We start from the raw sequence: 23,131 nt of genomic DNA on the forward strand, positions 1-23,131 counted from the left end.
TTTTCACCAATAAGCTGGTTTGTTTACCAGCCGACGGTGGGAGGAGGCGGAGAGACACACTCTGTACAGTAGCTGACTCAGTTTGCTGCACACTGCCCACTGTGAGATGGAATGGGCACAGTGTGTGTGCGTGTGTGTGTGTGCGCGCGCACACATATATGCGTGAGTGCATGTGTGTGTGTACATACATGTGTGCCTGTAACTACACTTGTGTGAGTGAGTGTACGTATATAGCCTTTATGTTAACAGTTTGGATGTGTTTTGGAAGCGTTGCTATAAAGATTGTAATAGCAACACAAGTTATAGGACACACAATCAATAGTAAAGCGAAACCTTCAATCTCACATTACCCCAGCCTGCAGTGTACCTCAATCTGACAGATAATCTCCATGCTGTAAGTAATATTGGGGTGCATACTTAGTTTAGACTAGTCATTGGTTAGACATGGGTTAAGGTTAGGTTTAGGTGTGCTGAGGGTTTGAGATAGGTTGTAGTTGTAGGACTAATGACTGGTCTAACCAATGACTAGTCTAAACCAAAAACTGTTTACGACTGTGTCGTCGTGCAACGCAAATAGCACATCTAAAAATACGTCCACACAACACATCAAAGCATGTATGCCTTGTAAGCTTGTAGATCTTCTATTTTTCAGTGTGCCCACTAAGTATAATTTACCCTTAAAGGTTCTTTAGAGCTGTTTGATCTAGCTTCTTTAAATGGGATGTAAGTGAGCTGAAACTAATGCCTTTTTCACCAGGCTGGTTTTGTGTGCTTTATCTCTCTGGGCCTGCAGGTCTACCTGCTGGAACAATCTCACCTGCTCCACTGCCTCTGGGCTTTATTCCATATGCATTAAATCTCTCACTTTCAGTCTTTGTAGGCCATTGGCGGCAGTTCTTAGCCTGCACACAAACTACCGTATGTGACTTCTGCTGGCTACGCCAGTGGTTCATAACCTGTTGCTCATAAACTTTCAGCCGTTTGGCCATGTCAGAAGTTTCTTAACGTCTGTGATCCCAGGGACAAGCGCTTTTCTATAGGTGCTCACTATAATTCACCTCTGGCCGAAATTGGGCGAAAAACAGCCATTATAGCCACTAGCCCAAAATGTGTTGATAAATGTGTTTTTTTGCCTTCTATAATGGTATGGTCACATATTTTGCCAATTATGAAAATTGCTCAGCATCCGGCAGTTTCTACCATAGAGTAATAAAAGGATAGAGACCGAACCGGAGCGTTAGCCCCGCCCTCCCGCTGTGTGAGAGACGCGGCTAGGCCTGTTGTAGTGCCAGCATGAGGCTGATTTCAAAGTGGCATTTCTTCCTCAGCCTAGTGGGAATATGCATGCACAGTTTCACCACAATCGGACGCTGCGTTGAGTAGTTGTGGCGATTTGTACAAAACGGGTACAAAGTGGGCTACTCCTGAAAAGTTTAGAAGCCAATCGTAGCCAATGAGGGTGGATTATGAGAAATCAAACAAACCCGTCTTGATCACATGACTATGGAGAGCATTTTGCGTGAAATTTGGATAAAATCTGAAGGAGTAATATTAGAAAATGTGTTTTACATATGTCGGCCTCCTGGTGGCGCTATAAAGAGCAGATGTGAAAAATTCCAGGCAAAGGTTTCTCCTTGGCCTCTAGGGAGTTGGCATACAAAGTTATCCACAGATCCGTGCAGTTAGAGGTAAAAACACTTTTCGGCCAGTTATAGCGCCACCATGAGGCTGAGTTGAAAATGTTCACGTGGCATTTCTTCCTCTGCCTAGTGGGAATGTGCGTGCACAATTTCACGGAAATCACACACTGTGTTCATGATTTGCAGCATTTTGTTTGAAACTGAGCGAACTTTGGAAGCCAATCTTAGCCAATCTGAACGACCTGTTTCGTTGAATGGCTCTAGAGAGACTGTGTACCAATTTGCGTGATGTTTGGACAAAATCTGTAGGTGTACTGTCCAAAAACTTGTTTTGCACAAAGCAGCCTCCTGGTGGCGCTATAACAGGACGTTCTGGAAATTTTGGGGCAGAGGTTCATCGTTGGCATCCAGGGAATGTGTGTGCAAAATTTGGCATCGACCGGGTTAACGGTGCCGGAGATGGACAGATGGACACACGGACGGATGGAGTGCAAAACATACTCTCTCCCCATGCCTTCGGCCTGGTGGAGACAAATATGAGACCTAAAAACATGAGAGCCAAGGAAATGAGATACTTGTAAAAAAACGGTTATGATCTCTACACACACACACTCAACCGCAGTTATTGAAAGCGGATTGTTATTTCTAACATGAATCTGGTTTAATTGCACACAGATCATGAATTGACCAGTGCGTGCGTCACTAATGATTGGTTGGGAATCATTCAGCTTTGGAAAGACTCAAGAGACCCTTCAATAGGATTTCTTGGGTTTATGTACGACAGTTTGCTTGGGTCGGAGGAGGTGCTAACCAGGTTCTGGCTTAATTCAAATGAAATACATGACTTCCATTTAACGGTCTTTACAAAAGGTGAGACACCGTTCAGGGCCGGCTACCTGAGGGATGTGACAGTTAATACTGACACATAACTGTGATGAAACCAGGATGTGGCACATATTCATTTTCAAAAGATGAGTAACTAGTGAAACACAGCCGACACAAACAAAATGTCTTTGATTGTTTCAGATAATGGGCTTTATCTTCTCTTCCTGAAAAAAGAAATGACTTGAATTTGGGGCAGTGCCTTATTCTGTCTTTGGAGGTACGTACACTACAAATGACTCAGCAGTCATATTGTACAGTACACCTGTCATGAACAAAACTGAACTGAACTCAGTGGCCCTCACTCAGTTTATTACTTAAACCTGTGTCACCTGTGTGCAAGCGTTAGGGCCGATTCATACTCCTATTTTACCGCTGTTTCGGCGCTGTAGTGCCGAAATGATTTTCAGTAGCACCGAAGAGCCGACTTTAGAACGGTACCCGCCCCCCGAACCTCAAATGACGTCAAATTGTAGGCTCTACAGCGCCGAACCGACTTTTATTCGGCTCTAAAATAGGAGTATGAATCGGCCCTTAGTTGTCGTAAATGTCACTCATTTTATTGTCTTGATAATTTCTGTATGAAGCAGGTTTATATAATTAGCTAAAGTAATTAGCCTGTATAGTGCTTGGGATAAAACGGGGGGGAATTAACACCAAACAACTATAAATACTGCAGTTAGTGCTTTTATGAGATTTCCAGGGACCAGCGTCGATATTCTACGGGGATGAAAGGCAGAACAAAGACCAGAAATGGAGGCACCTTGTTGGTGGGGAAGCTGGTTGATCGTCACCATCACCTTGTGGAGATCAAACAGCGCTGGAACAGTATGCGTCTGTCCCTGTTAATTCACCGTCTATAAACTTTGCTGCTGTTTACCGAGGAGGGAAACCCTGTTAGTTCCATCCAAAAAATACAAATTCCACTGTTGGCTCATTTTTCTTCTTCGTTTCATTTTTTCCATTGAAACGCGCACGCATGAGCCCCTTCCCTTTTCCTGCGGACTCTACCCTCCACCCTCACGCTATCTTACAGGGATCAGGCTTGCATTTCTAGGAGGAGAGCAGCTGCAAATAGGAATTTGGTGTGCCAGATTGGCAGAATCCCGCTGCTGGAAAAAAAATCTAATCCTCTGGTGGGTTCCCCCGCAGAATTGAGGGGCGTAAGGCCAAAGGGAAGCCCAGGCCAAGTATAACAAACAAAGAGGCTTTCCCCGGCTCTCCCAGGCAGCCGTTCCACTGTTTGACAATGGTTGCCATGGAAGTTGTTTTTCACATCATAACAGTGTCAACATATCCAGGCGGTGAGGAGAGCTGACACTTTTTTCTCCCTCCCTCTCCCTCTCTCTCTCTCTCTCTCTCTCTCTCTCTCCCTCTCTCTCTCTCTCCCTCTCTCTCTCTCTCCCTCTGCAACAGAGACAAAAAACAAAAAGCAAATGCTTGTTTCCGGACATGGCTGTGCCACAACAAGCAGGAGGGATGGTTGAGGCGGTCACTATACTAGAGAATGTGGCCGCAATGTCACGGCGGCATACAACTCAACTCGCTGCCGTGAAACGTAACCCGACTGACGTGAACCTGTGTGTGTATACGCCCCGTATCAGAGCAGGCCATCGCACTGTAACGAGATACAACTCGAGCGGAGCTTTGGAAAACAAGGAAGAGGGGCTTCAAGCCTCCTGACTGCTGCTGGATGTGGCCTGACATTAATTCTGTCAGAGGCTAATGGGGTTGACAAGTGTAAGTATAAACATATGACTCATAATCCCTGTTATTTCCACCTTGAGTGGAACATAACTACACCTCCTGGCAGGGATTGTTTTAACAGTGCGAGCCTGTTCTTCTGGCCTTGTTCAGAAGGACACCGTATAGCGCATGGGATGGATGGAGAGAGGAGATGGCCCATGTACTGTAAATATCCTCGTATTGTTCTCCAGAGAGGTTGAACGGCCGTTTGAAGGTTCTTATCATCTAACAGATAAGGGACTGCACTTATTAATTAATTATTTTTTTGGTCGGCAAGAAACAAAAGCAAAGAAAATGTTTTGTATCGTGAAAATAATGCCACTGTACAAGAAAGGCCCCACTTGACCTCCTTATACACGGTCAAATTCTCAGTGTAAAAGTACAAACCCAAACGGACCATTTCACTTGTACAATCAGAGTTTAAATTAACACTCTTTACAAGGACCTTACAGTCTACAGTTTCTCCTAAGCTGACAATGACACACGCAAAGTGACCAGGCAATCGTTCCCACACTCACGCAGAGGATAAAAGCATCGACTTACACTCACCGTCATCTAGGTAGGCCTGGTCCATGCTCTCCTCCTTGACCGTCACCCTCCTCTGCCCGTCAGCCGTCGGCGGCGCCTCCGCCTGCCCAGCTGTGCCCGGCGGCGCGGCCCTGGCTTTCTGCTGGCCCTTCTGCATGTAGGGCTGCTGCTGTATGACCGTGGCGGTGAAGTGTTGCTGGCCTGCCGTCCCCTGAGCCTGGGGTGAAGAAGAAGACGACGCAGGGGAGTGGGCACCGCCGGGCGCCTGCGGAGAGTAGCCGGGGGAGTGCACGGCGGCTGCCGCCTGCGGAGAGTAGCCGGGGGAGTGCACGGCGGCTGCCGCCTGCGGAGAGTAGCCGGGGGAGTGCACGGCGGCCGCCGCCTGCGGAGAGTAGCCGGGGGAGTGCGCGGCGGCGGCCGCCTGCGGGGAGTAGCCGGGGGAGTGCGCGGCGGCGGCGGCCGCCTGCGGGGAGTAGCCCTCGCAGTAGATGACGTGCTGGCCGTTGTCGGTCGGCGGGGCCGAGAGAACCTGCGCCTCGCCTCCTCCTCCGCCCCGCAGCAATTGCTGGTGGTTGGTGGGGGAGAACTGGATTATAGACGGGTGCTGGCCCGCCGGGTGCTGCTGCTGGTGAACCCCCCCTCCCCCCGCTTGGGCCGGGGCGCCGGTGTGGACCAGCACCGAGCAGTGATGAGGATCCGTCTGCTGGTAGAGTCCTCCTGCAGGGCCCTTGTTGGCCCCGCGAGAGTAGACGATAGCCGGGCTCTGCTGCTGGAAGCGGTGCAGGGCCTGGCCCGGCAGGCCGCCGGAGCCCGGACGCCCCCCTTGCTGGCAGGAGGCCATGCCATTGTCCGGGTGCAGGACGGGGTGAGGGTTGTGATAGTAAGACTGAGGGGACATGCCCAGGATCTGAGGCATGGCGAAGCCCATGTGACCCGCCTCGTATTCGTCCAGAGGCTCTTTCTTGATGGACGGAACTGCAGAGGGAAGACGATTAGATATCAGGAAAATATGTTTTTTCCATTCTTGATGACCCCCACTAATAACCAGTGGTCAGGTTATAACTGTATTGTATTCATTCGAAAGATACACGTATACAAATCCTCGTTGTTCATTTATCCGTTTTATTGAGCGGCACTAACCTGCTCCAACACGTGACCGTGTGTAGCATTCGTCTATTAGTTTGCATGGTTACTGTCATGTGGCATCATCATCGTATTCGTACATCATGTTAAAAACCACTCACTTCACATGGGTGTGATTTGTGTACAAATGGAGGGTAACCAAATGTACCCTTAACTCTCTGAATTACATGTACTCGGGATGTTATTGTGGCATGACTTCACGACACGTATAGAAATGGTGTGCAGTAAGTAAAGATCTAGCAGGACTCTACCTGCCAGTGGTGTGTAGGTGCAGTGCTGAGGCTGGCTCCGCTTCCGTTTGCCATTGATGACGTAGAAGTTGACCTTGACAGAATGGCAGATGGACGGGTCTCGGTAGGGCGGAACCTCGACAAACAGCATGTTCTGCAGAGCGTGATTGTTATATGCCACGCGTCAGCATGTGGATGATGTACTTTACATGTTCATTCAAATGTCTTTGTGAACTATACATTGTGACAATTTACAGTTTCGATCCGATTCAAAGTCTATAGGTCGTCTACTAAGAAATGGGAGTTTGATACACTTACAGGTTGGCTCTTATCTTTGTCTACGGTTGCCTCCATCTCCCAGATCTGTTGTCCATCTAGTGAGAGAAAGAGAGACAGACAGACAGAGGGGGAATCAATACAAGTATTTTTTAACAAAGTTTCTGTACACCAGTGGTTCTCAAAATGGTGTAGAGAATTTGAGACAAATTAATTAGTGATTACTATAGATGATTTTATTCACAACTGAATGGGCTTCAAAAGGGTATGAGGAAAGCCGTCTGGGTTTTCATTATGACTATATGAGCCACATCTTGGTCTGCATGCAATCTGTTTGCCATGTGATTAAAAATTCAAGTGGCGAGCAAGCGGCTTGTGTGCGTGTAGATCATATCTGTACAAAAAAACGCTTCCTCTTGCACCACTCGGCTCACCTGCCTTGATGTACAAATTCAAACACCTACCTACACGTCCACATCCCAAATTACACTGATGTAGAGGCAGAGTAACAGCCTAAAATTCACCTTGCATAACAAGGTGAAGTTTAGGCTGTATCTGAAATGGACTTGAGGTACTAGATACACAGTAAAATCGTGAAAAACGACATGTACAGTATGACACCAAACTACATACTTGACGTCATGGGTTGTACCGTCAGACATGGAGTATGTTACGCTATGACTATTATATAAAATCTCCTCAGAGAACCTTCTCAGAGATTAGGTTCAAAATCAGCAGATTTTTTTTAACACTTTTTATTTTCCTTGTTGTGACAGAAAATAGACATGTACATCTTACTAGCCGATATGTTTAAAATTGGCAGAATTTTACTTTAATTTTACTCTTAGAATACAAATGTACACTCTCGGTTGCGAATGGATAAATTAACACTGATAAATGTACTTCTGGGGGTCCACAGTGCAGACTAACTATGGGTCAGCACCCCAAGTTGGTCGCGGGAAAGTAGAGGTGGGATATCGCACATCGACAAATGAAAAAATATCCGTTTAATTTTCTCTTGGCCGAAAACAGCCGATCTACAAGTTCAGGAAAAAGGAGATGCCGCTATTATGACAAGCCCACAAAAGGGACGCTAGTGGTTAATGATCACACCTGATCACACTAACTAAGTAACAGTGAAGCTCTGGTTGAACACAGAGCAACTTCTTTACGTAATAACGACTGCCATAAAAAATGTTCTTTTATGGTCCAAAATGCCCTTTATGGAGCTGTAACATACAGTACAACATGTAGCCTAGTGAGAACATTTTTTATTTTAGGTGGGAAACCCTCTGTCGGACTGCAAATTAAACACACATGGCTGAAATGAGTCAGCAAGCAAAAGGGGGATTCCATTTGTTTTGCCAAGAATTGTCTTTTTTTTCTCAACCTTTTTTTTTATTTTTATGATCAACTTGCTCCGTTTCACTAACGAAAGATGATGACTGCTGCTTTCTTGGCGTCATGTTTCGTTTGCATTTTGTTCCAATTCTACTCTAAGGGATACCCCATGTTTTTGTTTTCTCTCTCTCTCTCTCCCTCTCTCCCCCCTTTCTCTCTCTCTGGAGATAATTATGTATGGGGGCGGAGAGAGGGAGAGTGAGGAGCTGAGGCTTGGCCGGGGGAACCCTCTCTTCCCCTTTGTACAGCCCCATGGAGAGCCCCATCCAGAGGCAGCTGTCTCCCATTCAAAGGGATTTAACAGCTGCACCGTTCCAGGACTGTGTCATATGGAGAAACTCTCCAAAACAATGGCAAACCCTCTTCATAAGACTTATTTTTCCGTCTCTACGATGCTATAGCCATTACTGTGGTGTGTCGTAACGCACCGGCAGGGAACCCCGGAGACAAAAAAAAAGAAAAAGTGGCTTGGAGATGCAAGTTCCAAGTTTGAGTTGAGAAATGGAACTGTAAACGCCAAGCGCTCCACTCTCAGACAGCAGTGGAGTCAGTGAGTCACACACGCGCACGCACACACAAACACACACACACACACACACACACACACACACACACACACACTGTCGGATACAGGCAACTGGAGGGTCACTGTTAACTACCAACAAAAAAGAAACGACGAAGGAATCAATGAGATATCAAACTACACTGCAAAATCCTGATCCTTAATTTAGGCCTGGTGTCCATATTTTGGATATGGATATAGCTGAAAAGTATTGCGACATCATCTATATTGTACGCTTTGTAGATGGGCTAGTTTTGAAAAATAATAATGAATTAAAGATCATTCATACGAAACCCCTATTCTATACTCGAAAATAGCCAATCTACAAGCTCGCAACGCATCATTGTGAGCTTCTGCTATTTTGGAGAAAATGTCACACATTTTGAAAAGTCTTTAAAAATAACTACTTCTACTTTTGGTGTGCCTACTTGAAGCATTTTACTTTGCTGCCAATACTTTTGTACTTTTACTCAAGTAAAAGTTTGAATACTGGACTTTGTTATTAATTGTAAAATTATTTGTAAAATGGTAAATGGTGCATTTATATAGCGCCTTTATCCAAGGCGCTTTACATAGATTGTGCATCAATTCATCCATTCACACACACATTCATACACCGATGGCGGTGGAAACCATGCAAGGCACCAACCAGCACATCAGGAGCAATTTGGGGTTCAGTGTCTTGCTCAAGGACACCTCAACACTAACTCTGGGGGAGCCCACAGGGTTCGAACAGGCAACCTTGCGGTTACTTCCTCTAGCAATTTGACTCAAAGCATTTACTGGAGAGGGTACAGAAATGTCATAAACTGCATTAAATCCATTCTCAGCAGAGGGCTTTTATTTGTCTATTCACCACACTACAAAAGACCCATCTGGGCGATAAGACATCATGGAATACAGCCGTGGAGAGTAAAGGGCAAAGGAAAGTGAGGCACCAACGTTATCACTATCAGTCGCATCATGCAAATTGGGAGGTAAACTGAATGGGTCACCAACATCATTGCGGGGAAGCCGTATCACTCGATCTGAACTAGTATTAAAGACGAAGGCAGATATTATTTAGTTAGTAAGTAATATTACAGCTTTTGTTCATGGCTCCGTGAAATGAGTCGGTGAAATAAAAGACACAAACAGAACGATAGAACGAATCTAAGAAAAGACTGTGAACCGTCACAGATAAATGTAGAATTCCGCTGCTTTCTTGTAGGAGCTTAGCGTGGCTTCCTCGGTTGTGCATCAGGCCCTCGGCTCTGTTTGAGGACATGAACAGGAACTCACCGTGAGTCTTCTCCATGAATATGACCTTGGAATCAGAGCTGAAGTTCTGCCCGGTCAGGATCATCTGCTGTCCTCCCAGAACAGAACAGCTGTCCATGTCCTGCTTTTCTACCATAGGAAGCTCATGGGCCGACCGCTGGGCTGTGGGCGCACACAGGATAGGGGTGTTAGACGAAAACAGCTGATCTACAAGCTTCGAACACAAGCATAGGGCGTAATAATTATAATATAACAATAATTAACAATAATATTTAGAGGCTTGAAACGCAAGCCTAGAATCATTTCACCTGGTGATATGATTTTAACATTATATAAGATATTGCATGTCAATTATTTCCAATATCGTAAATCCCTATTATGTGTGAGACAAATGTAATCTTGTGTGCAGTACTTAACTGTACATTTCTAGACTATTGTCACTTCAAAGTAGTATTGACTCATGTAGTGAGTAGTGACACATCCATAACTTGGACCTAGTTGTGAAATAGCTTATACTGTAAATGCCATACAGTGGAACACAGAATAAATGCAAAGGAATCTATATTTTCTGTCAACCACTTCATTAATTTCCTAAAAGCATACAATTACCCAGGGACAAAATCACAAAATGGTCTATCTTTAACAATAGATAACATTAACAGATGCATGCTGACTCATCCTAAAACAACTTCCTTAATTTTGAGGGGAATCTTTTAAATTAAGTTGAACTTGGGATGACTGAGAGTTAAGTTTATATAGTAAAGATTGTAACAACTTGTGAACTATTTATCAAGTAAGGTTTTCACTTTCAGTTTTTCCAAATTATTATTATTTAAATGATTAATCTCACATTGACCCAATTAAGGTTCATTATTGCTTTATCATACTGTAGCACACACATACAGTATACCAGATTCTTACGAACTCAATAGAAGCATAAACAACGGATCTCGTTTTGTGGTAACATGACACGTGTTTATATGTTTTATGTCACCGAAAGTATCCGGGACACGTAACATACATAATCAATAAGCCTGCATCCTCTCTGGTCGTGTTCGGTGCGACCCTTATACAAAACACAAACCATGTTTAGTTAATGTGCGTAGCTACGGGATCACAGTCAGACGATATCTCCTGAAAGCCATCGCTGGTTGTACTGTACGTATGATTTTACTTGTCAAGACAACAGATAACGCTGCATTCAGATAAGGTTCTCTCGGTAACAATGACAACAGTAATTCGTTTCGTTTTTTGTCATGCACTCGGCCTTGAAATCCAGAGAATCCTGCTCATTGTGACAAATGATCAGCCATTAGCTTGTCTGAAATTCAACACCCGACGAGGCGAGCTCAGGTGTCGACAAACAGTCCCGTGACCTTTGAGCGGGTTTGCTCTACTACGCCGGTGACGGTGAGTCAACAAAACAAAGAGGACAATACTAAAAGTGTCCCTGGTCTCTTCAAACACCCCATCGCTGACACAGTTTGCTTTATCAGCCTGTCTGACAGATGTGTTGTAGTAGGCCCGTTCATGCTTGATTGGTGTTCACTCATGCCGATTGTTCTAAGGTTCATCTAGACGACAGCGTCATATCAATCAACAGGTATAGATAACTACTGTGTGCTGCTGAATGGGAAGAGACAAGGGAAATTACACCATCGACCTTGACGAAATTTTGCTGCATCACAGTGACTTAAAAGAATTACAAGGCCATAATGTACAATACGTATTTACTTTGTGTTCCACTGATATGTTATGTGCCATTTATTGACTACGGAGTTGTTCAAAGTAAGATAAAGTAAGATGATAGGCTGTTTTTCATTTATTTAGATTATATATTGGGTGCTTTAATTAAAACGGAAACACCGGTACACGCTTCACTAATGCACACGAGCAGTCACACAGCCGCAGAGGCGCAGACACAGCCATACAGTGGGCTCACACAAGACACAAGTGGAAACATAAAGAGGCCTTTGTATATACAGTAGGAGCCTGAACTATAAAGTAAAATCCTCAGCGTTCATTTATCCATTTATATCCCGGGGAAGCACACATGAAAAACTCGGTGCTGCACTGCATCACATACAGTAAAGAAGTCCAAAGTCCATCCGTTGCATACAGACCTCCAAAGTGTGCATCTCAGGGTCTAATGGTGAGCATAATAGGTATTGAAATGATCATGTCTTAACGAGTGTCCTATCTATCTATACATGCACCACGTCTCAGTATGTCTGTGTGTACGTCTGTAATGCACCAGAACCGTTTGCCCCGCCGACTTCATATTCAACACACACGTTCCACACCCCTTCAGGGGGTGCAGTGCCCGGTGTCGAGTCGGTCGGACCCACGGTTGTCCAGAACCGCCACAAAAGGCCTCTGCCCGGGCTCCATATATGGATTTGGCCTGTTCTGACATCACAACACTCCATATTTGGGCATGCCTGACACAGAACTCCATATATAGGAATAAAGGGACACAGAGAGACAGATACAGACATCTATGGGCATAAAAGGGACTCAGACAGAACGGGTACTCTGACACGGGTACAACGGGTATTGCATAGCCGGGTGGGGCATGGATCACCAACTTCCATCGTTACCGACTCTGTGCTCTACAGCCGGGCACCGGTCTAGTATAATTATTGAAACTGTCTTAAAGGAGCATTCAGTGATTTGGGTGATTTGGAAAAAAACCCGGTCCGCCCCGGCAACACGATGTGCACATGCACGCACTACAGTGGAGGGACAGGCCAACAGTATACGCACACCAGCCAGCCCCGGCTCCATCATGATTAGCGGAAGGCCCCTCTCTATCCTGATTGGATGAAGGCTGGGCCACCTAGCCAAAAACGAAATCCTTAGGTTTTTTTTTACCCCAGGGGTTAACTGGGGACAGGGAGGAACTTCTTGTATGGTCAGCACACTCTATAGTAGGGACTCGGGAGGGTTATATCACAACAAAACAAAAAAAAGTGATATTTGAATTAAGTTAACGTGTGTACACGTCCTAGCGCATCCTCAATGATATCAGGCGAGAGAATAATATTCTGAATTTTTTCCTTTTTTTATTTTGAAGGCCACGTACCGTACACGTCGCTCTTCATTCATATTAGCGTCCCGTTCACTTAGCTGTGAAAGAACGCCTCGTATCTGCTAATCCAGGGCTCTCTCCGTGGTTTTGATCGGATGGATAAAGCGCTTCATTTCTGACTTCTCGTCCGCCACTCGTTCAAAATATGGACGCTTTGGCCTGGGCCGTGGCTCAGCGGATCAGACAGATACAGAGATCTCAATATATGGGCGGTGCGACATAAGTGTGAACCTCTAGTACAGTATACTTTGTCATATGACACACACACTGGGCGAGACCGGCCGCTACTGAGAGTGTCTAACTGTAGCCGGAAGTACTGGAAGTGCAGCTCAAGGAAGTTGCGTGATGCTGTGCAGATCTGTTTACATTCCCCGGCCATAAAACCTGTGTTGTGATTGGAAGAATTACAGACGTCTCGCCCTAGCAGACATGTTCTCCCTTAAGCCTAATTGTCTCCACCAGGCCGAAGGCATGGGGGGAGAGTATGTTTTGCACTCCGTCCGTCCGTCCGTGTGTCCGTCCGTCCGTGTGTGTGCTCCGTGAGCAGCTAATCTCCGCCACCGTTAACCCGGTCGATGCCAAATTTTGCACACACACACTCCCTGGATGCCAACGATGAACCTCTGCCCCAAGATTTCCAGAACGGACTGTTATAGCGCCACCAGGAGGGCCGCTTTGTGCAAAACAAGTTTTTGCACAGTACACCTACAGATTTTGTCCAAACATCGCGCAAATTGGTACACAGTCTCTCTAGTTTAAATAATAATTCAGATTGTATTAATATTAACTCTACTACATACTTTCTTATGCTTACTCAAGTAATTATTTACAAACACTCCTATCCTCCTGGTGGAGACCTGTGCCCAGAAGGGCACTTTTTCTAGTTTATGCTCTGTCGAGCGATGGTGTCGCAACCGAGAACGGCAATAGAACCTCACTATGCGTCGCATTTGAGCTTGTAGGTCGGCTATTTCCCGGTGCGTGATGCCCAACCCGCTATCAGGATTTAGGGGGGGTCAGTATGAGGTTTTAACCAAGCCTGGGATTGAGGTTATATGACGAATGGTGGAATAGCCATAGCTAACGAGCTCATGCTATTTTTGAACATGTTCACATTATGAACTGCCCCCCAAAAAGGGACACACCAGGTTAGAAAGTTGGTTAATGTGGTTTGCTTACAGCACTCTATAGGGTGTGAGGCCGCCTGCAGAGAGACCAGCTGTCCTCCTGGCTGAGGTATGTGGACGCGGAACACCAGGCGGACACGCGTGTTCTTCCTTCCGATGTCCGTCTCCCCTTTCCTCAGCTCAATGTCTGCGTTCCTGAGTTTCAAAATCCCTGCACAGTCGATTCTGGGGGACAGAGGAAAGGCGGTTAAGAGTATAAGACAGAACCAATCTTAAGGACAAACAAGAAATGTTTCAGGAGGTGTGGGGCCGTTTTATTAGATACATAAAGAACAATAATTTGTCACATTTAATGGATGGAGCTGAAGAGGAGTAGTGCTGTTGTTGTTTTTTTGTTTAGTTTTTTGGTTGTTTTGCTTTCAAATGAGGGAGAGTGAGAGCAAATAAGATAATGAGTGGGAAGTGAGAATGGAACGAATGAATGAGAAATAAAAGAGTATGTGTTGCTGCTGTTGTACATTCAAAATCACTGATTGTAATCATCATTCAGTCAACAAGATCTTGTTCATATATTTCATTCAATATTTATAAAACTCACAGAAAGACTTAATTACTTTCAAGTTGGCATTCCTATTTTGGAAATTTTTATATATGCAATCATTTCTTAAAAATGTGTAAAAGCCCATTCTGAACGGGAACCCCTTTTGGTGTTTTAACTAAGCATGATGTTATACTTTAGCTATTGAAAAATAGCAGACCTACAAGCTCATAGCGCGCCACCGAGTGGCGTGCTACGAGCTTGTAGGTCTGCTATTTTTGAAAAATCATGAAAATGCGGCACAAATATTTGAATATATATTCTTTCAGAAGACTTCTTTTTTTATATGACACTGTCATGCGACATACTATAAAATACGTTTTTTTCTTTTTTGCTTAACAGTGACGATATGATAGCTATAATAGCATTCTCACATGGCTTTCATGTTGTTCTTTGGCTCTAGGGGGATCTCCAATACTTTAGTGCCATTGATGATCTTCTCAAAACTGGTGGTGGTGACGGTTTTGCCGGTGATGCGGTGAACCTGATAGAAGGCGTGGGGTTTCAGGATGCGCTCGTCTGCAGTGCCAATGAAAATCTGCAGGCCCAGTGGCTCCTTTCCCCTGTAGCCAAGTAACTGCAGAGTAGACACAAAAGATACAATGAATAAAAATAACAGCAGTCGCAACAGTAGCCACCAGTTAGACAATGTGTCACAATGAGACACTTATTTAAGCCTATTTTAAGTACTGTACCTGCATACGGCCTGGGGAAATTAAAACAAGCTAATTGGTAATGTTCTTTGAAAGCTCAATGTACTGTTTCACACTCTATTCTAGTGTCATGTCATCATCAAGTACACATCAATCAGGCTGTACTAGATAGAGAGAGAGAGAGCAAACCAGATCCTACCTCCTGAGGAAATGCAAGAACCACAAAGCATGAACTTGCTTGTAAGTGTGTTGGTGCATACAAACCACAAGTCGTGCTTTCTTAAAATACAGAAAAGAAGCACATTTTCTAAAGTTAAAAAGGGCAATTATAACTAAGTAGCTTTTAAAACAATGCTCTATCTATTCTATTGACGCAAAGACTGAACTAAATTCAGAAGTTTCAAAACCTCATAGCAAGTCGCATTGCGACACTTTCCGCAATTTGTCGTACAACAAACTATACTGTACAGAGATTATATGATCCCATCTGTGTGTGCGTAAGTGCGTGCACACATACTGGATCTGCATCTACAGCTTCCTTGTTGCTCACACAGAACAAAGGGATGTTACATTAGCATGGACAGATTGCCACAAAGTGAAAGTGACATTCATGCACTGGGTGGCAAATCCGGTTCAACAAAGGAGAGAACCAGAACCAGTAACCAGTACAGTACATCTACAATATGTGGTATTGCTTTCAGTAACGGTAAACATGTAATGATTTTGATTTCAAAATCACTATGAAAATGACCTGATTAAATAAGGGAGATCATGTCCCTAAGGCACTCAGAGATGCCCCTACCCTTCAAATCTTCAAATCCACCCTCAAAACCCACCTCTTCAAAATTGCCTTCCCTAGCTAACCCTTTTCACTGTCTTTTAATGTTCTTTAGCTTTTAGTGTTTTTTTTTAAAAGCGTCTTTGGGTACTCAGAAAAGCGCTATATAAGTTTGAGATATTATTATTATTATTATTATTATTATGTTATAAGGGAGCAGGTGTTAGTGCCTCTTTTGCCCTTTCCTGTAGATTGTGTAGAAGTAACACCAGCTGTCATGGCTGGTACTATATACGCATTAACTTCACTGAGGGTGTTAATCGAACTAACTGATTTAATAAAAAATATATTTTTTGAAAAAAGAAAAAAAAGTAGTGAAAATAGCAGACCTACAAGCTCACAGTGCATCATGTTGAAACACATTGTGAGCTTGTAGATCTGCTATGTTTACTATTTTTGCCTGACACCGTCGTGCAAAGAATCCTAAATGTAACGGGTTAATCGATTCGTTGATAATATGCATACAAAAAAAAATCTAAAACGAAATCGACGCTTCTCAAATGTCCACCCAATCGAAAAAGTGAACGATCGAACAATCGCTAAAGAAATAGCTGACAGTTGCAGAGCCTGAACTTCAACAAGGCAGCTGTAAAAATCAAGAATAGAAACTATGGCAACGTGAATGAGTGTGCTGTGCTGCTGGCCCCATGTTCAGGTAGCTGACACAGTGAGTGAAATAGAGGAAGTTGACTGCAAACACTCAGCAGGCCATGTGAGCAGTCGGTTGTCATGACAACCGCAGCAGCAGTGAGTCATGACAGCATGGACCGTAGGAAAAGTAAAGTAGAGGATTGGAAGGGGGGAGAGAGAGAGAGAGAGAGAGAGAGAGAGAGAGAGAGAGAGAGAGAGAGATATAAATGAGGTGGGAGGAGGAAAGGGGAAGAAAGAGAAAGAGAGAAGGACGGTGTAGGAGGGGAAATAGACAGACGAGAGAGAAGAGAGTTATAAGCCTGATACTTCCTTGTATGCTGGTGTCACGCTCTGCGTTGTGAGCTTATAGATCTGCTACTTTTGGCGGTACCACCGAGCATGATAATTTAGGCATGAGAGGAACACGGGGAGTCTTGAGAGAGAAAGGGGCAGGAGGGGGGGTCAGGCTGTCCGTGGTCAACCAGCCCTGACCATCTGATTGGCCAAGTGAAGCAGCAACAACTGACCTCAGGATGGGCCTTCGGGGAACGGCCAGAAAATGGAAAAGTTAGAAAGGTTTCATTTTTCCACATGATCTCCTATATCAACATCATCGACGACGAGGAAACCCTAAAGATGTTGTCACGGTAACAAACGTAAAAAGAAAAAAGAAGTGAAACCTACAGTTAAGGTTGTGTGGCCAGCCATAAAATACTGTATGTCAAAAGTAATTTTGATGTCCTGTTTGCATTCTAGGCCAGGACTTCCATGAATCAAAAGTTAAAATGTTTCTTTTAATTAAAGAAATTCTAGAAGTTAATACTCTTACGTTTTGTAAATGCGCCTGGTAATTTAAATAAATAAAATAGCCCAATATGCTATGGAGAAAATATGAACAATACACTTTGAAATTGCCGGCTTCGGACGGTCGGTGTTCAGTGTTGCTATGTGAGGCGAGTCCCCGATGCCCGGCCCGTTCCTGTGTCAACTTTTCCTCTTTCCTGGGGAAAGCAGAAAGAGGGGATCTGGACCAGAGTAAAGCTGTTCTTGCTCTCCGTTACCAAAGGTCGCCATGCGGGGCACTGCAGCCCCTAACGTACGTGATGTCTGTTTGATCTCCGTCGATCTGGGGACGGACGGTCACCAACCGAACGGAGACACATAACGCACGGACAGAACGTGAGAAAGACTCTGAAAATGCCTTAATGTTGTCGTGTCAGAACGCTATAGTGTAGTATCTCACGTGAGGCCTACATATACAGTCAACAAACTGATATGTCTATGGACAGCGTAAACACATGGCTGATTGTGTGGTTGAAACCCTAGGCAGCGTGGGCACCACAGTAGACTATTTTAAGTTGGAAGGCACAAATCTGTGAAGCTGCACTGTTCAGCGATGGGATGGGCGGGGGTTGAGGATATGGTGTGGTTATATCATGTGTCATTATGTCTGTGGTGGGCTCTTGCAATTGCTTTTCACAGGGTGCCCCTGGTAGAGACCAATGTCCTTTTGCTTATGTTTTTTCCTTGTCTTGTTTATATTATTTGTTCTGATTCTGAAAGTATAATTTATTATTTTTGTTTTATACTGTATTTGCACCATTCATACTGTATGTAATGCTTTGGCAATATATAAGAATGCTTGTCATGCCAATAAAGTGTATTTGAATTTAATTGACTACTGGTATAGAGAGAATGAGATGTACATAGCAAAATGCTGCGGAGATGCCCAGCCTAAAGGGCAACGTCTTGAATGTGATTTGTGGAATGTGATGGCCTGTAAATTCGGATTTGATTTTGATGCACTGTCAATATATCATTCAAAAAATATACCATTCATCAAATCGCTCCTAAAGTGATCCCTCCCAATGATAGCCTTCGCCACTGTTGCTGTCATAAATACAGTTGTGTGAATTGTGCCATCAATAATGTATAGGCTATCTTTATAGTAAATGTTCTTGGTGTGGACAGCCATATAATCTCCTAAAGCTAAACCTGACACCTAACCATATCCATACATTTCATACTCCCCCCGAGTATGATGTGAGAGCAAAATGGCTGCAGTTTGTGATACCCTGCATGGCCCCCTACTTTTTACAATGCAAACAAAGCTCTTCGCGGAAACTAGCTGATCTACAAGCTGGTAGATCTGGCTGAACGTTCACCCCAGAATAGGGACACTAGGGTTTCAATGGTACCCATTTTGACCTGAGATCAGATTCTATAAATGTCTTCTACATCCTGACACTTTTCTGAAAAAGCCATGTTTCTATGTCAGTCATTCTTCGATTTTTCTAAAATAGCAGACCTACAAGCTCGTAGCGCGCCACTCGGTGGCGCACTATGAGCTTGTAGATCTGCTATTTTTCAATAGCTAAAGCATAACATGATGCTAACACCAAAATGGGTTCCTGCCCAAAATGGGTTTTAAGTACCTGCACAGCAGTATGTCCTCCGGTTGGGGCTTTGACAGCACCCCGACTTCCCTCCGTCTCGTAGTGAGCTCTGTGGTGAGGCTTGGGCTGCACGTCAATGTGGAGCTCATACTGGTCCGAGCGACTGGGGATCGGCCATTCCAGTGGGGGCAGTGAGGTCACAGGGATGCTGAAGTATGAAAGAAAATAAAGAAAAATAAGTTGGAAGGAAGGTTATGTGTCAAACTAAAGGATGTCAATTAATACTTGTTCAAAGGGTATGTCTTTTTTACATTCCTGAACTGTGAGTATCTCACAATTTATATTTGTTTTATTTTATTTTATTTTTTATTATAATGCCAGTGAATTTAAAAAAATGTATGCATGCTAATTCATCAAGCTCAAACCTGCAGTTGCTGGAAACCAGCGGTTTGGGCCAGATCGGAGGGATGACGAAGAAAGACTCCGCGCCGGGCTTTATTGTCTTCATGTCCTGGTCACATGACACGAAATAGTTCCCGTCAGCGTGGCTCTCCGGATAGAGGGTGTACACCTGGTTGGCCGTCTTGACTATCTTGGTGGGCACAAAGTTGTGCTGCGCGGTGCCGAAGCCGTTCATGGCGTTGGCGAGGCTGGTGGGCGTGCCGTAGTGGGCGCCCACTATGCCGTGCTCCTCGTGGCCGCCGTGGGGCGAGGGACTGCGGGAGCGGTGTCCGGGGACCAACCCGTGGCTCCTGTACATGTCGTATGTGCGCTTGCCCTGCGGGGAGGCGGAGCGGGAGCCGGTCCGGCTCGGGGAGGACGTCGGCGAACGGGGTCCCTGCAGGCAGCCGCCGTCCTCGGCGAGGCTGGTGCCTGGGGAGGTGCCCGGGGAGGTGCGGGGAGAGCCCGTGTGGATGTTCTGGAAGCGCGGGCAGAGGTCACTGGGGTTCTGGCCACTGCTGGGGGACATGCAGGGAGACGCCCAGGGGGAGTAGGTCTCGGAGTGCCAGCTGGTGGACGAGTTGCTGCTGGCCGGACTCAGGCACTGGGGCTCGCGGTAGGCCACGCTGTCATGGCCCGGCACGGTCAGGGTGGGCCTGGGGCTGGTGTTCAGCGGGTGGCTCTGCAGGGATTCCCTTCCATGGCTGTAGTGCTCGCGGGACGGGGTGATCTCGATGCGCGGGCTCAGGGCCAGGCCCCCGGGCCGGGAGTTGTCCAGGTAGTTCCTGGCCTCCTGGTTCTCATATCCCGAGAGAACCTCCGTGTTGTTGGTGTAGGGCGGGCTGCAGGACTTGATGCCGTACGCCTCGCCCAAATGGTAGGCCTGGTGGCCTGGCTCGGGACTGAGGACTTTGTGAGATGCAAGGTTTGGGTCATCTACGGAACGAAACAAGAGACAAACTGGTCAGAATACTCAGAGAAGAGGGGCATATTGTCATGTTGAATGGAAGGGTCAATATAAACTTTTATTCCAGACACATCCCACAGCTGGTTCTATATTACTCTGCTCAACTCAGCTCAAATCAAGTTTGTGTAACATATTTGAATGTAACTTTGTCAGCTTTTACGGCAATCATTAAAACTGAGGTAGGCAAAATTAATTTAGTTTTTAATCAAGTCTATTTTAGTTATGTACCGATAGAAGTGCAATTTTCCACATGACATGATCCTGAAAACGTTTTGAGAAATTAACGTCCCGTTTATTTCCCATTTCAAAGGCAACGTTATAACAACAGAGCCTCTATGGACAAACCTTGATCTCCCCCGGTAAATGCGCTGCAAGGTGGTTCATATTCAAACAGGTATTCGAACTCCAAATCTTCATCGGGGCAGTTCACTCGACCGAGTTTCTCCTCCAAATCGGTTTCGTCGTAAAAAGAGGTCATCTGTCTTAATTTCCAAGTGTTTCCAGCTTAGTCAAAATGATATAGGCTCATAATGTTCTCTATCAGTAGGCTATCAATTTATCTGCGCTTCTTTCACCGAGGCCATTAGATGTCAAAGGCGTAGCCGTGATGAGGTGAACAAGAGAACCTGACCTGTTCAACTAGGGCGGCTGAATGTGCAAATGATGCCTTGCAGTGAAAAAGGCAACAAGCAACATGAAAGCGCAAAAGTTTCCTGGTTCAACTTCTCTACATATTTTGAAGGCGGGTCTAGTTTTCTATCAAATTAAAATGTCTCGTTTCATAAAATGTAGCCTACTATTCACGCCTACAAGACGGTGAGACCATCATGACCAAAATCTAGCCTACAAAGTGCAGCTTCAACGTGAAACATTATCAAGGTAGGACACCGTCTCATTGCAATGTAAGCTACTATACTGCCCCCGGGTGTTTGACAGTTTGCAATTACGCACGAGGGCGCGCTGAACTATAGGCAACCTCCTGGAACCAAAGTGGCCTCATTGGCCTGTATATAGGCTATGTGTCTTGACCAGGACCATCAGCAGTTTGGGGAGAGGGCGTATAGGGCCTAATGGCCTATTAGAACTTATAGGCCTACTGTATTTTGATGGACGCTTTGGCTAGTGTAGCCATTAGCCACTTAATATGGGAGGATGAGAAAGGACCATGATGTCAGCATGCTGTGTCCACCTGCTTTTAGCCACTTGCCATCAGTGCCTATAGGCTACGACTATTTCCCATATATCTTTCTGCCTAAAGACAAGTTGATTCAAGTAAAATCATGAAACCATAAGGCTACACCGTAGGCTATAGGCCTATTTTGGTGCCTATAAGATTACACCACTTGTAGCTCTGGTCCAGAACTAGAGGAGGAACAGAAGATGTATCATAATAGGTTGGAGTCCACTTTGGACCTATAAAGGGAAACACGTATAGGCTAGTTATGGCTACACGCGAGCCAGTATAGCAAGCTGTGTAATTATAGGCTAATTCATGCAATATCTGCAGAAATAAATACAACGAGGCGCACTTGTTGCACATTTTGAAATCATCAGAGGACTTGTTCCTTTAAAATGTTTTTCTTCCTGGCACATCGTTATGTATAGCCTAATTAACAGAAGATAAGAAAATTAGACTAATTGGATTGTTCAATTAAGTTATGCCAAAACATATTGGCATATTGCGTTGTGACCCTATATGAGCCGTGCTGCCATGTGTCCTGTGATCTCATCACCCACAGCAAGACAATATTGTCAAGGCCTAAAATGCGTACTGAAAAGACTTTTGAATTAATAAACCTATAGCAAACGTTTTACAGTCTGTGTGGAAAACATCTGGAAAGTTGTAGGACAAAGTGAAGCATTTTCTCTTTCAAATATGAATATGGAACATTGGAACTTGGCTAAGGTTTTCTTTGGACTCGCAACACAACACGAATATAGGCTATAGGAGAAATGGACATCAATTTAGATTGTCCACCCTATAGGCCACCCATATATCTCATAGAATATTGCATAAATAAATAAAACATAGTTGCCTTATAATGGCCCGTGGAATGGCCAATCTTTTTACGATAACACCTCCATTTCTTGGTCATTTCTATAATTGGGCTGCTATATTTGCTGTTTTGAAAATGATTCTCCACTGTGGTGACGTCTGTTGCCCAACTGCGTTCGAGGCGTGCACTGTCCCGTATGCGAACAAGCTACCTGGCGCGCGCACTAACCATCGCTATGATCTACTATACTGTAGCAAGCCCACTACTGTACTGTTTATGGAAGTAATGAAACAAATAGCCTAGACGACAAGAGCATAGCCGACACTAAACAGGTTAGTATTGTTCTATCAATTAAAAATCAAATTGTTTGATTACCAGATAATCACAACACTTCAGCACGCGCGGCATCCATACCTTGATCCATCGACCGCATGGTGTGGTACTGTGACAGTCTCCAAGTCTCTCTAAACATTTGGAGCATAAGTCAAAGTAAAAGCAAAAACAAAAATAAAAATGATTAAAAAAAAACGTATCCTCTTCAAATAACCAGCAGGGAAAAACACTCCAGTCAAATTCAGAAGAGATTAAAAGAAATCTCCCATGTGTTCAAAAACTTGTCAGCTATTCGTAAAACCTCTTTATATGTTAAGAAACATGTTACTGCTTCAGCTGCAACAATGGATAAAGTCCCTTTCCTAGCTCTAAGGATTACTTGAGTATCAAGA

General features: G+C 44.7%; 1 protein-coding gene across 3 annotated transcripts in view; it reads right to left on the reverse strand.

Moving 5' to 3' along the window:
• nfatc2a (nuclear factor of activated T cells 2a) overlaps window positions 1-23,131 on the reverse strand; it is a 27,295-nt gene extending 4,164 nt beyond the window's left edge. Inside the window, exons 1-9 of one of the 3 annotated variants that reach the window (XM_083769095.1) lie at window positions 22,821-23,131; window positions 19,427-20,378; window positions 19,041-19,209; window positions 14,859-15,061; window positions 13,939-14,111; window positions 9,690-9,830; window positions 6,488-6,543; window positions 6,191-6,323; window positions 4,812-5,771 (exon numbers count right to left, since the gene is read on the reverse strand). In XM_083769095.1, coding sequence (XP_083625221.1) covers window positions 4,812-5,771; window positions 6,191-6,323; window positions 6,488-6,543; window positions 9,690-9,830; window positions 13,939-14,111; window positions 14,859-15,061; window positions 19,041-19,209; window positions 19,427-20,378; window positions 22,821-22,887 — 2,854 coding nt within the window. In that variant the 5' untranslated portion in view covers window positions 22,888-23,131. Of the gene's footprint in view, window positions 1-4,811; window positions 5,772-6,190; window positions 6,324-6,487; window positions 6,544-9,689; window positions 9,831-13,938; window positions 14,112-14,858; window positions 15,062-19,040; window positions 19,210-19,426; window positions 20,379-20,754; window positions 21,241-22,820 lie in introns of those variants that run through there. The other 2 variants (XM_083769094.1, XM_083769093.1) reach the window with 2 other exon arrangements.

This window comes from Protomyctophum parallelum (assembly GCF_964188405.1).
Source record: "Protomyctophum parallelum genome assembly, chromosome: 7".
Classification (NCBI taxonomy): Eukaryota; Metazoa; Chordata; class Actinopteri; order Myctophiformes; family Myctophidae; genus Protomyctophum; species Protomyctophum parallelum.